At 42.0% G+C, this 14,575-nt stretch overlaps 1 protein-coding gene across 1 annotated transcript; it reads right to left on the bottom strand.

Moving 5' to 3' along the window:
• Positions 1–5,054: 5,054 nt before the first annotated feature.
• Positions 5,055–6,202, bottom strand: LOC113986863 (E3 ubiquitin-protein ligase Topors-like). The gene has a single exon (XM_027718972.2). It carries the CDS (start codon positions 6,167–6,169, stop codon positions 5,111–5,113), a length of 1,059 nt encoding a protein of 352 aa, XP_027574773.1. The 5' UTR covers positions 6,170–6,202; the 3' UTR covers positions 5,055–5,110.
• Between the last annotated feature and the right edge of the window lie 8,373 nt (positions 6,203–14,575).

Here is a 14,575-nt window from a genome sequence, read left to right as displayed (position 1 = left end):
GTACAAGGTAGATCATGGGGCTCAGCAAATTGCCAGTAAATTACATCCATACTCACTAGGGAGTGATGTAATCTAAAAGTACCTGGGCAGGTATTCTATACACAGTTTCACATCCTCATTTACAAAAAGTTTGTAGAAGTACCAGTCTTGGAGGTTTTATTTGGACCACTCAAAGATACACTGTTGGTGTTGGATGACTGTGGAATCTCCAATGCTACTCTTTCAGGTGTCCAGATGGAGTGGCAAAGCAACATGGTGAAACAATGCAAATGCCAAACAAGGGGATAGCACTTCGTACCTGTCAATAAAGACTGTTGATGATCCAGCCAACTCAAGTGTGCTGGTTTAAAGGTAAACCAGCAGGGGAAATGAACTCAACTCAAAAGAGAGATTATAAATCAGAATAACAATTTAATAAAATAATACAATAAGTACGATTATACAGACAAACAATTGGTTTTAACCCACAAAACCCAAATGTATAACCCAGCACCCTGGGGCATGAACAGAGTGGTGTTCTTTGGGCCCCCTGAGTCCAAAGGAAAAGGAGAGGGGAAAACCTGTTGGTGAGAGTGCTGTTGCAGTCTGATCAAGAGTGGTGATTGCAGTCTGGTTGAAAAGTGGTGGTTGCAGTCCAGTCGAGAGTGGTGTGGTCTGCAGTCTGGTTGAGAGCGGTGATCTGCAGTCTTCCTCTGGATCCCATGAGTGGTTAAAAAGGTCCCAAGACTCCAAGATTATATATTCTCCAGTTCAGGCAGGAATGCTCAGTACTTCCCTCAGGGAGGGGGGTTCCTTAATGGGTGTTAGGACAAGAGCAACTCCCATCTTGAAGGCCTCTTAGCACCTAGTTTATAGCCTGAGGAGTCAGGCTCTATGTGCAAATGGTGTAAATGGTTCATTGATAACAGTTTCTGGGAAATGGCATGGAAGGCTATAGAATACACAGGTTTGGGTTACACCCATCCAGTGATGAACTGGTCTCAGCTGTCCTAACTAGGACATCAAGCAAAAAGGATTCCCACCTCCAAGATCTTCTGTACAGACATAAACCTTGCATTGCAACTTAAGTTGTGGTCAGTAAACACTTGGTGAGACAGCAACTGAAGGACAGACTAGGGCTCATATTCCAAGTCCTACCATAAGACTTGGGAGAGTTAGAGCCAGATACTGTAGCTTAGTCAAAACTGGAGGATGTAGGTAGGTTAAACCACATGAGCAATGGCACTACAACAGTGTATGTACTTGCTGCACTGCCATTGACTGAAAGAATGATAAAACAATGAAAAGGTGTTTCTAAACACTGAGAAAGACAAAAATACCTAAAATTGTCAAGGTGGTTAGAGGGGATTTCTGAGATTGTTCATGAAAATATCTTTCTCAGATGTATACTAAGTGGTAACATAAAAATGGAATTACTGCAAAATGCCAGCAAATATTGTGCAAATTGTGCTTCCATGGGCATGAAGCTGCAGCTGATTTTTGTACAGCATAGTTGGAAATAAAGCAATGAAGTCCTGATATGGAAATGAAGTCCCGAACATAGGACTTCACAAACATCAGACATTCCTGCTACAAATTTTACTGGTTCTGACAAATAAATGCTGCCACTTATAGATCAAAGGCAGCATTGCAACTGTTATGTTTTCATTGTAAAATTCTAAAATTACTTGGTTTTCTTTTTAATGGGATTAGGACTACAAACTTCAAGAGCACAAGACAATAGTTCATCAAATAAACTAAAAGAACATGTTTTCAGTTTATGATGTGAAGAAGCCCATATTTTCAATCAGACTTCCAGGATTTTGTGGAATGAGAAATTGTGCAGTGAAAGGATAAAAGTCTTCAGGGACTTAATATTCTGAGCAAACAATATGTACATGAATCTTGTTATGTAAACAATATTAACATAGTAACTGCCTCTGCCTGCACTGAAATGCTGTGAAGAAATCACTTCCAAGTTTCTGTACAGAAATATCCTGTTTGAAATCTGATGATATCATATTTGGGAAAGTATCCTTGGATGCAGTAACACTGATGCTACATCAAGAAAAACATACAAAATTTACCTTTTAAAATAAAATTACTCTATGATTGCTAAGTTAAATTCAGAACAACTAGGTATTTCCAGGGAGATAAACAAAACAGACTAAACGAGAGCATGATCCTGGATACTATGGGCACAGAAATCTGAGATGCAATGTGTTATGTGGATCTGGATGCAATGTGGATACTAGATGATATTTGTTGGCTTATATTTGATAGCAAAGAAGTGTTAGTATTGGCTACAGAGATCAATAATTCTGCTTCTAGCAATAGTCTAGATGGATGGGAGAACTGTGAATACAAAAAAAATTAAAAAGCTACTTCTAGATTTTGCCAGGGCCAAATCTTCCTAATTTCCCCAAGTAAATGACTTGGATGTCCCAGCTGCTAAATATTCACAGTCTCGTTTTGTATCAATAGGGACAAAAGCAGCAAGCATGGAGCAAGAAAAGTGTTTGTGGTCCTTTGAGGAGGAAGGACAAACTCGGCAAACATAGCTATGCCCTTCTGGCTGTCACAACTACCACTGCTGATGATGAAAGAGGTAGTCTTTAGGCAATGGTGTTATGCAGGAGCCCAGCAAAAATTAGGGAACACAGTCATTTTCAGCCAGAGGATCCCAACAGTGCTTTAAGGACATATGCTTTTTCCTCAGGGATAAACTAAAAATAATTTTGAAAACTAAAATTTATTCATTGAGTCCATCATCAGCAAATTATTGAGTCCATCATCAGCAAATTTGTTGATGACACCTAATTGGGAGGGAGTGTCGACCTGCTGGAAGGCAGGAGGGCTCTGCAGAGGGATCTGGATAGACTTGAGAGATGGGCTGATTCCAATGGGATGAAGTTCAATAAAGCCAAGTGCCGGGTCCTGCACTTTGGCCACAACAACCCCCTGCAGCGCTACAGGCTGGGCACAGAGTGGCTGGGAAGCAGCCAGGCAGAAAGGGACCTGGGGGTACTAATTGACAGGAAGCTCAACATGAGCCAACAGTGTGCCCAGGTGGCCAAGAAGGCCAATGGGATCTTGTCCTGTATCAAAAATAGCGTGGCCAGCAGGAGCAGGGAAGTGATCCTTCCCCTGTACTCTGTGTTGGTGAGGCCACACCTTGAGTATTGTGTTCAGTTCTGGGCCCCTCAGTTCAGAAAGGATATTGAGGTGCTGGAGCGGGTCCAGAGAAGAGCAACACGGCTGGTGAAGGGACTGGAGCATAAGTCCTATGGGGAGAGGCTGAGGGAGCTGGGGTTGTTTAGCCTGGAGAAGAGGAGGCTCAGAGGTGACCTCATCACCGTCTATAACTACCTGAAGGGAAGTTCTCGCCAGGTGGGGGTTGGTCTCTTCTCTCAGGCACTCAGCAATAGGACAAGGGGGCACGGGCTTAAGCTCCGCCAGGGGAAATTTAAGTTGGATATCAGGAGAAAATTCTTTACAGGGAGAGTAATCAGGCATTGGAATGGGCTGCCCAGAGAGGTGGTGGATTCACCGTCCCTGGAGATTTTTAAACGCAGATTGGACGTGGCACTGAGTGCCATGATCTAGTAAATGGACTGGATTTGGACCAAGGGTTGGACTCGATGATCTCGGAGGTCTTTTCCAACCCAATCGATTCTATGATTCTATGATTCTATGATTCTATGATTCTATTCTTCCTGGATTATATAGAATACTACCTACTGCCACAACTCCATGTTTCAGGGATTAATTTTGAATACAGAAATGGCATCTATCACAGCTCTCTATTAAAGAATGTTATTCCTGAATATGAGTACTTTATTAACATGCACACAAGTGTATCTGGAGGAGTGGAATGACCAAGAACACTGCTCTCCTGTCTTTCAATATATAAGATATAACCTTGTGCCTTCATTTCACATTAATTTGGGGATAAAGAACAGTAGCTTCAATAGAAGCAATCTGCAATACCATAACCACAATTCAGACAATGTTACTTCTGTCCAAGGAGAAATAATTGGTTCCCTTTTCTTGTCTCATTGATTTTGAAGGGTGTTTTGTCCATTTGTTTTCAAACAGCATTTTAATAGAGATGTGATACTGATTAACAATATCAATACTCCTAACTCCAGCCACTCCAAAAGACAGAATTGGCATGGACGGGTCAAACAAATTTGACATGGATTTGGTTGAAATCTGCTGAATATTGGTGTCCAGTCCCATATAAGATGCTGTGGGTTATCCCGACCCAGCAGATGGAAACCAGTGGCAGGTGCTAGGGAAACCTGTTTCATCCTTCTTCTCTCTGGATGGGACAGAGTTGCTCCTGAGATCCCTTCAAGTAGGGGCGGGAATAAAATCTGATCATGTATAGTGAATCTGTAAGGAAATCTTGCAGTCTGGGGAGTCTGGGAATAATTACTGCAGTCCACAGTGCAATTATAGAAACGCTCCTGGAAAAAGCTCCAGGCATGGCTGAGTTCGTTGTATCTAAAGAAAGTGTTTTTAGCATACTTAATTACCAAAACACTATGTCAGCAGTTACGTCAATCACATTAAAACACAGAATGATTGCATGGCAGCAGAAATCACACCTTTGATTTGAATTAGGTTTGTATCAGCCAACACTTTTGTTACATAGAACTTAAATTCCATTAAGCTGTGCTTTATTCACAGGACCAGTAAAACATAAATTCTGTAATAAAACCATGACAAAACACAGCTTTTTTAAATCCTCCTTGTGACAGACATGGAGGATATGCAGGACACTGACTAGGTTTTTCACATTTTTTTCTTCTGAAAATATGATAAAAAGACTTACCCTTTCTTGCTTGAGTAATGCCTGGTCAGCCTTTCACTCGTGAGTCCTCTCTAAGCATCATCCCAGTACTTTCTCAGAAGTTTTTCCATCATCATGGCTGCAGCAGCATTACCTGGGGAAGGCAGCACTACCAAGATGGCCCTGGGGTTCCAGGGGCCCTCAGCTGACACTTTGGCATTTTGAGAAAGGGAAATACCCCAGGAGAAGGGGGAGGAAGCAGCACCCAGGGACTGTGTCATGGAAATAGTAATTTATTTTCTTTTCCTTGCATAAAGACTTGCTGCAGCCCTGTTACTGCTGATTGTGGTGAAGTCTCTTGCCACAGTGGGTGCTATCTGGGGACCCAGGGCTCCTCCTCTTTCGGACATGCCGGGACGTTGTGGGTGAGTGGTCCCTGCCCTGGCCAGAAGCAGAGGGGCTCTGGCTGCTCTCCTGGGCAGAGGGACCTGTGGCTGCTGTCGTCTCCCCCTGCTCCTCCTGGGGCTGCGGCTGCTGTGCAGGAATGGACTCAGATGGGGGGCAGCTGGGTTGCCCCTCAACGGCAGCCTCCAGTGTGCCGGCTTCCTCCTCCAAACGGGAATCTGTGATGCCACTGGTGGGGGCCTGGCTGAGGGTGGGATTAGCCCCCTGGGAAGCCGTGGGGCCAGAGATGGCCACAGGGATCTCATCCTCCTCCCTGGCAGAGCGGGAGTGCCGTAGCCTCCGGACCTCCTCACTGCACTGGATTGCAATGATATTGAGGATGCCATGGACCAGTGGCGCAGTGTATTGCTGGAGGCGAGGCTCCAGTCTTTGGATCAAGACCTCCCTGTCTGGACCATAGACGCAGAGGGCAAGTAGGATGCCACTCTCTGCACTCTTTACCTGCCACCACTCGCCCCCATATATCATCTCCAGCCCCTGGCACAGCCAGGGCCGCACAGGGTCCAGGAGGTTCCGTCGCCTTCGGAAAAGTTCTGCCCAGAGCTCAGGCAGGATGCCACCCACGGCCTCTGGTCCTGCAGCCTCCTGCTCAGTGGGGACTGTTATACCCTGTGGAGAAGAGGCAGGGGATGCTGGAGGGCCATGGGGGTTGTTTTCAGCCAGGCCTCCAGGAGCTTCTCCTGCCCGGGTGTTGGTTGCTGGTGACTCTCTGGGAGGTGTGATGACACAGTGTAGGTAGTTGTCTCCGCCATGGTCAGAAAACTTGACAGTCAAGATGGATCTTCTGCAGAGTGGGCAGGCAGGATTTCTTTCTGCCCAGCGCAGGATGCAGCCCAGGCAGAACCGGTGGCCACAGGGCATCGCATGAGCAACATCATCTGGAGCATCACAGCAGATGGGGCAGCTCCACTCCTTCCCTGTGGCCATGTCTGCTTGTTCCCACAGGCTGGCCCAGGCTCTGACAGCACCTGAGTTTATAGACTGAGGGATGTGAGGTCACAATCCATCTCCCAGTAACTCCATAACCACTGCCAGGATTATGATTATTACTAGGATTACTAGGATTGCTATCACCTCCACCACTCAGGGATGTCACAGTGGGATGTCCAACCCCTGCAGCTCTTGGGAAAACACTGCAAGTGGAGGCTGTCCTCTACAGGAGTCTCTGCTGCCCCCCCAGAGAGAAAGGCACCACCAAACTATGAGATCTGAGCTAATGGATACATGGCTGTGGAAAAATAGCAAGGTTGCAAGTTGCTTCATCACCAAACATCAGAAACTCAGCACATGAGAGTGCAGGAAACAAGAAAAGTTTCAGACAGCACCGTGAGGAATGGCTGAGGAATGACTGTGAGGAAAAGGGCCATTGGAGTGGAGTTGTTTATTTTGGTTGGATGCAGGACTGAAGAAAGTAAAGTGTAAAGACATCTGGGGACAGAAAAGAAAGACAGAGCCAAGGCCTTTGGTGATTGTCATGATATACCAATGGAAAGCCGAAGACAAGAGTGAGAAGAGAGAGTGGAAAGTGGTGCTGAGAGAGAAGAGAGAGTGGAAAGACCCAGACGTGTGCAAAGGCACGACAGAATGCAGGGACAAACATCCCTTCATGACATCACTGAGCGGAGGAGGGTGGTGTCACAGCATGGTAGATTGTGACACTCCAAAGCCTGGCTCTCCAGCAATACTGACCTGCTGGCCCTCCTCAGAAACGACATCTATGAAGCTTCTTCTGTTTAGCCCAGCCTTCAGCAAGGATAAGAATTCTCTGAACTTCTCATCCCTCAACTTCTCTACTTCAACAAAAAAAGAGATTCTCTAAAGGGACAGGTCAAATAATAAACAATTACTCCTATTTATTTAGAAAAGCACATTTTTTAAAAAGTGGTCAATGTGTTTTTATATTCCAAGCTCATTATTTGGATGCAAAAGCACCACATACCCTCTTATGTATTGGATCCTCCCAGTCTGTGACTAACAGAGATAATCAACTTACACACATAAAATAACTCTCATTCATCAGCAGACGAGATGCAGAGTTGCAGAAATGAGGGTGTAAATGATTCCCCTGCCTGTGCAGGGGATCTCAGTAGCCACTCTGTACCCTGGCCTGTACAAAAAGAAGGGTCCTCAGCCAGATGAGGAATGTGATTCTCCCTAGTTACTAACAGCAGTAAACTACACATTTTTCCCTAAGGCATTGGGCGGAAATGGCGTAAGGTATTGCCAGGGCTTTCCTTTTCTTGCTTGAGGAATGCCTCGTCAGCCTTTCACTCATGACTCCTCTCTAAGCATCACCCCAGTTCTTTCTCAGAAGCAATTCATGATGTGGAGAATTATGGCAGATGGGGTGGTTCCACTCCTGTTTGTTGTGGCACACTGGGGAGAGTTGAGAGTGAAGAGCTGCTCCTCCTTGCTGGTGTCACACATGCAAGAAATGTCCAAACTCTTAGAAGGACACCCTCCTGGCTCCTGGAGACCCAAATTCACCCCATGTCAATCCCCATGGAGTTATTTCTTTGCACAGTTCATCTGTGCTGCTACAAGCATCCTGTGGTAGCTGGCTGCCTGAACCAGGGGAAAACATTAATGGAGAAACAGAGGCGAAGGCTCTGGGATGGGCACTGGTAGCTGACAGTAGCCCCTGGTGCACCATGCAGCACTAGGGGAATCCTTGATCAATCATCCAGACCCCATAGTACTCTTGGTAGGAGTCCAGGAGGCTGCATGCAAGGCTGTGAACACTCACCCTCATTGTTGTTGGAGATTATGAATAAAGAGGTTCAGAGGCATTTCTAACATAACATGGCACATTTCAAACTTCACTGAAATTAAAGAAAACTTGTTCTCTAATCTGAAGTATTTGATGCTAAGGTTGTTCAGAGATCTTTTTTGAGAAGTGGCTTTTCCCTCTTCATGTGTGAATTCAAAGCCAAAACTATTTTTGTCTTATTTTTTAAATTATTAAATAAAAAAGAGTTTTACTAGTGATCTATAAGGATTCAGATTTTGTTGTATAAAATCACTAAGAGGACTGCAGATCTCCAAATTCTAAGGATCAGCCTAAATCCAGAGAAGTTGTAGATGCACTTTTAATTTTTTTCCCAGGTTTTTACCAGTTCTGGACATGATGGAGAAACATCCAGACTCTTGAGATTAGCTGAATACTTTGCATTGTTTAAAAAGCTGAGCTGCAGTGCTGCGATCATCCGCTGTGTTTATTGCCATGTTACCTCAGATGGTTTTATCTTAGTTCACTCTCATTACTAGACCAATTAGATTTCTATCAATAGCAATTGATACATTTAGCCACTGTATTCATTTAAACATGCAGTAGTATTTGCTTTGTATTAGTCTCTAAAGAACAGGTCTAATCGAAATGCCCGTGTATGTTGGTACGAAGCAGCCACTGACCTGCGAATTTATTGAACAAGGTTAGCAGCTAATGCCATGTCCATGCCATGACTTAATATATAAGGAGTACCCAGGATTTATTGGAAGAAGTGAGAAGGAACCATGCAAAGCATGAAGCATTGATTTAGAAATCGATCTGTGATTTTGTAATTATTTAATCATTATTGTGAAAATTACAATAATTTCATTGTTCCTGGTTTAATAATACAACAAGAGTAAACATAGTTAATGCCAAGTGGAAAGCCATCTTTCCACATATCACAAAGTATTCCTGTGTCACATGTTAAGGCCTATGTTCAAGAAGATATGGCACAACTAATTTTACTCTGTCTTTTCTGAACTTACAGTATGTGTTTGATCTTTTTGTAGAAATAATTCTGAAATGTTAATTATTTGATGTTAAGAAGAAGAGAAAATACTTGAGAGACTAATGTCATGGTCCTGAGAATGCCCTGTTAGCAATTCAGGGCCCTTCAGACATGCAGAGTCACAGACAACTTATCTCTTTCCCCAAGGCCAAAAGAAAACTGTAAATCCTCTTGGGAACCATTTATATTTCTGATAATATTTCTTCTCAATCACTCTGTTGGGACTGATAAGGATTTCTTTCCTATGAAAACTCTAGAATGAGGAGAATCTATTCCACAATATTCATTGCAATCCAAGAGTTCTCTAGGAATGTCATGGTACAGGCTGCTGAAGCCCTTTGCCCTGCTTGCCCCTCTAAACTTCTCCTCCTCCTTGTCACCAAAGAAGAGCTTAGCATTACAAAAAGTAACAGCAAACATGAGGCAGCACAGTTCAATTTCAAGATTTGCAAAGGCATTTTCATAAGGCAGTCTTTCTGCAACCCAAGCCCTCTTTCCATCATGAAAGATACTTTTGAGTAACAAGAAGGAAGATCTATTCCACTTCTTGCAGCCTCCTATGTTCTCAGGTCAGTGGTTAGGTCAGGAAATCTTATATGCACAGCTAGTAGTTATTTAACCATCAGAAAATTACTCCCTGATGGGCAAAAATAACAGTGTATTCTGACTAATGGATCAGAACCATCCTCTTCATGAGAGACTTCATATCATCCAATTTGCCTGACAGTTTTGGTGCATATATTTCTCAAATTCCTCATTCATTTTCTTCATATCTTTACAATGAAGCTATAAAAGCATTTGCCAGCCTTCTTCAGATTCCTTCATGTTGTACTTATGTCAGGCACTTTAGTTTACAGAGATCTAGTTCCTTCTTTTCAGTTTATCCTACAGACAAGAAAGAAGAAAATGTTCTGTCAAATTTAATGCAATGAAGAAGTCTAAACGTAAGAAAAAATCCCATAGCTAAACACACTTATACAACACTGAACTCTTTGAAGAGTTACTTCCATAAATCCAGCAAAGAACAAGTTCCACAGTGCCACAAAGCAGAATAGAAACAACGTAATTCCCATACAACACACAGATGACCTGTAAATTTCACAAACTACGAAATACAGACTGCCAAACTGTATGCATTTAAGAAGGGAGTTTCGATTCTCCTGGGTCCACAGTCAGCACAGAGAACTTTCTTATCTGTACATAATTTTATTTCATTTATTTAAAATCACAAAGAATCACTTTCCTCTGTAATAATTGCTAGTGGAAGAGATGATGAATTCCTATCCCTGTCTCTAAGTCCACTTTGTACCACAGCTTAGTGAAAACAGCAACTTCTTCATACAAAAAAGAGAACTTTTCTTATTATGGTCTAAGACCCACTTTTCAATTTTTGGATGTCTCCAGTTGCCATGGCTTGCTGCAATTCTATCAGGTACTAAAGATTCAGAATCAGATGCATAACATCAAACTCCATCATCTGCAGCGTTTAGACCAGAGGACAAAAAGTCACATGAGAGAAAGGATGAGATTGGCACACCACACTTTCATATGTGCAGTGCTCACATGTAAAGGCTTCTTAGTATGCCATGGCCAAATGCACATACTGTAATCACACAAAGTAACTTTAATTTTCAGTATTTGCATGCCTTAGGACAGGAGAGAGAGCTCACGGATCTCTGCAGGCTGTACATACAGAGTCAATGCGACTGAGAGATCTTTAGTAAAAGCAGCTCATCTTCATACTTTCCAATTGCTGTGTAATGACGTAGCAATTTGAAGTAAGGTCCAGCTGCAAATAACCCTGAAATTTTGGGGAATTCACATCAAACCTTACCTTTGCAAGAACCTTTTTTCTTTATGTTAAAGTGAACTAAAGCCCCAGCTCTGAGCACTACATTCTGGTACAATTCAGGTCCAGACCTGCATCTCAAATTGCATCTCAGATTTTTTTACATGTTACTTTGGCTTTTCATGATCATAAGCCTTTTGTAAGACACTTAAATGTCATAATTGTCATAACTGTTAAGATCACTGAAGGACTTTGTCCACTCTCGCAAACTGTATAAGGAAGCTGAGACCACCAAAGTCCACCCCTCCCAAATATGCCTCCTGGATTCCAGGAATTTGTACCATGAGCTAAGCCAGCTGATGGGAATTGAGATAAGATAAAGATAAGTATTGCCCAGTTATCTCAGGTCTAAGAAGAAGTAAATCAGGCTGGGGGAGAAAAATGTATCCACAAGGAAAGCCAACCCAGCAGCCGTGCTGAAAATCAGCACTGGCCGGGTCCAGTGGGGGGCAGCTGTAGCTCCCAGACTCATTTCTGAGGCCTTCCACCAGATGACTGCATGTGATCCACAGTGTTGCAACAGATCCACAGTGTTGCAAAAGACAGTGTAAAATTCCCCCCTGCAGGGGAGGTGCTTAGGCATTCTCACGTATACCTGAACATATATTCATCCATTGAACTCTGTGTTTTGCAAGACCCCTACCACCAAGAAGACCAGAAGAAGAGGACCAACGGGACACCATCAGGATCCACGAGTGGTGATATCTTTCTGCTTACTCTGTGTCTCTGTCACTCTCTTTCTCTTCCCACCCCCCACTCCCCACTGTCTTTTTCCTATTTCTTTCTATCTCTCTCCATCTCACATTTACTGGTAAATAAAATCCATACTATTGACTTTGGCATATGGTCTTGTTTGCACCTTAATTTGGGCATCTCTCTAATAATTCTAATAATCGGATCACTGCTGACTCTTTGCACAACAAATGGCATGGGGACATGTGGCTCAGCCAGGGGACTGGACACGCAGAGACACAGCAGCAGCCGACAATCCCCAGACCTTCCTGCCCTTAGACTGTAAAGGTATAAAAGCTCAGGGGTCCTTTGTTCGGGGTTCCTCCTTGGAGGCATCAGCTCAAGCTGTTATTTTGTTATGTAGTTATTGCACTGCAACTACATTATTTTAAAGATCTGGACACCTGAGACTGCTATGGGAAACCTGAGACTGAGCCAGTGAGGAAATCCTGTCTGTCAGTGTGAGTATGGGACGTGTAGCTGTGAAGGGGCCTCGGTCCCAGCTCAGGTGGTGTGAGAGTGACTGCTAGAGTGGCTCCTCTGGATGACTGGGCAGGGAAGTTTCCTTAACACCTTGAAGAGAGTGTTTGAAGTGCTCAAAAACCTAAACCAGATGTATTCAACACACATCTAGGTTGGAAGTGGCCTTCAAGCTATTTTCTTATTCCTCAGTGGCTAAGTGCTCTCACTTTTAAAGTACACTTCAGGAACACTTGATTCCAAAGAAATCTTTGCAAACATGCCACAGCTGCAATTTCTGATTATGAATACAGTTGCATAAATGACTCAGAAGTCCACATTCTCAGTTTCTTCTTAACTCCGGGGTATCATCCATCCAAAAATCCAGTGATGACTTTTCAGCATCAGTATCAATAATTTAATTATATTCTTATGAGATGACATATTGGGAGTGAAGTGGGATGGTAAGAATGAAGTTGTGAAGAAATCAAAAACAAAGAACATCAAAGCAAGGTCGGGAAGGGAGAAATAGAGAAGGAAAAGCAAGAAACAAGGGATGGAAGGAACAGAACATTCTTGGTGACTGATTCAGGACACATCAGTAAAAAATGGCAAAAATAACTACTGTCCTACACAAAAGCCAGCTTTGGCTCTTAGGCTTTAAGCAAATCTTGTGCTGATTCCAATAGACATCCCGCATGGGATGTCCAATTCTGATTGCCCAGTAGGAATTCAGCCCTCCCTGCTGAATGAATTGGATGCCTGAATTTAAGAATAAACAAACATCTCTGCCTCAGCATATTTCAGTTTTGCTACTATGATTTGTTGTTTTTTTGAGACTGTATACTTAATGTGCTTTTGAAGTTGTACAGTATTAAATGCAAAAGGTTTTCCTTAATATTTAAAATTGCAAAGGTCAGAAATTCTAATCTGCTGGTTTTTGGTCCTTTTTTGCTTATTTAAAGTCTGTGTTTCTGCTGAGAATCTTAAAGTTTATGTCTTTGTATTGCATATTCAATATAAGTGAATTATAGCTATATATGTATACATTTTTGTACTGCTTGGAAAGACAAGCACATTTTGGGACTAGAGAAAAAGGCTCCTTAGATGAAATAGTCTCACTGCTGTTAGTGAGATGAAATAAAAATAAAGTACTAGTTAGCACAAGCCAGAAAGGTAAGAATTGATTTAAACTAGTTTCAATGTTAGGAAAATTGATGCCAAACACTGCAAAATCAAGAAGTCCTAGGATATTAAAACATTCAAAAAGTGAGGACTAAAACACAATGCTTAAAACACTGAATTTAGGACTACTGATAAATTCTCAGTAGCATTAAATATAGCAAATATGAACATCATGGGGTAATAAATTGATGTGTTTTCTCCTCTAAAGCTTTTAGTTCTCTCCAGGATCTTCAACAAGGGTGACTGCTTCTCTAAAACTACCATGTTTTAGGCTAGTTAGTATCTGCAGTTTGCAGTTAGGCTTAATAATAATGATAATAATGATTTTAATAATAATATAAATCAGGAAAATAATTATGCTAATTTAGCTGAATGAATGACAACTCAACTAAAGGGCTATGTGTTCACAATCCTCTTCCCCCCATATTCTTTTAAAAGGGCACTATCAATATCAAAGTTGAATTATTTTATGAATGTTTACTAGTGTTTTCAACAGTAAAATCTACAGGGGAAGCATCTGGGGTTTAGGTATCTTTCTCTTCTTAGGTGGTGTGTGCGGTGCTTCTTGGTCCTTCTCAGTCTCCTCTAGATGTTCCAAGAGATTCTGGTTCCCTGTATTCCCCAAATAGAGAAAAAAAAAACAACACAACATTTACAGCAGCCACAGCTGTCACAAAAACATTAGGAAAAAGACCTCTGCGGCACAAGCAGGCAAAGTATGCTCTGTTTATCATATTTAGGTGGTGGATATTATTTACACTTTCAGACAATTTTTCTGAGAAATGGCTAAATTTTAAAATGCCTAGGCAACTGGATAGCTTTTATTAGATCTTAAGGTTTGCTCTGTTACCTTGTTACTTGCATAATTCTGAACAAATATCAATGCACGTGTCATGTTTAAAATCAGAACAAAAGACAGACTGCAAACATTCACATTTGACTGAATTGAGCAAATGACTAATAACTCATTTAGCTACTCATGCAAAATCAGTGTATCTCTAATTTCATGGCTGCCTATGGATACTTCGCCCAATACAGTTCTATATTTCACAATTAAGTTGATGTGTTTTAAAGGTTTAGACTTCAGTTTTCAAAAAACCTTTCAGTTCTTGTAGTTATCTTTCTGATTTTAGAAAAAAAAAAATCATACTTACTCTGCTCCTTAATAATGTATTCTATACCATTCTTTGTAGATTTTGTTATTTGCACAAAAATCACACTGAGTATTTGTACTTTTTATTAACTGCTTTGGTTATGAGATAATATATTGAAATTGAGCTGTGGGTAAAGAGATGAAAAGTGCTACTGTGAGAAAAGCAATAGAAACAC

Source organism: Pipra filicauda, unplaced genomic scaffold (genome assembly GCF_003945595.2).
Source record: "Pipra filicauda isolate LSUMZ 115617 unplaced genomic scaffold, ASM394559v2 scaffold31_size4109673_pilon, whole genome shotgun sequence".
Lineage (NCBI taxonomy): Eukaryota > Metazoa > Chordata > Aves > Passeriformes > Pipridae > Pipra > Pipra filicauda.
This window is presented reverse-complemented; position numbering and strand designations above follow the sequence as displayed.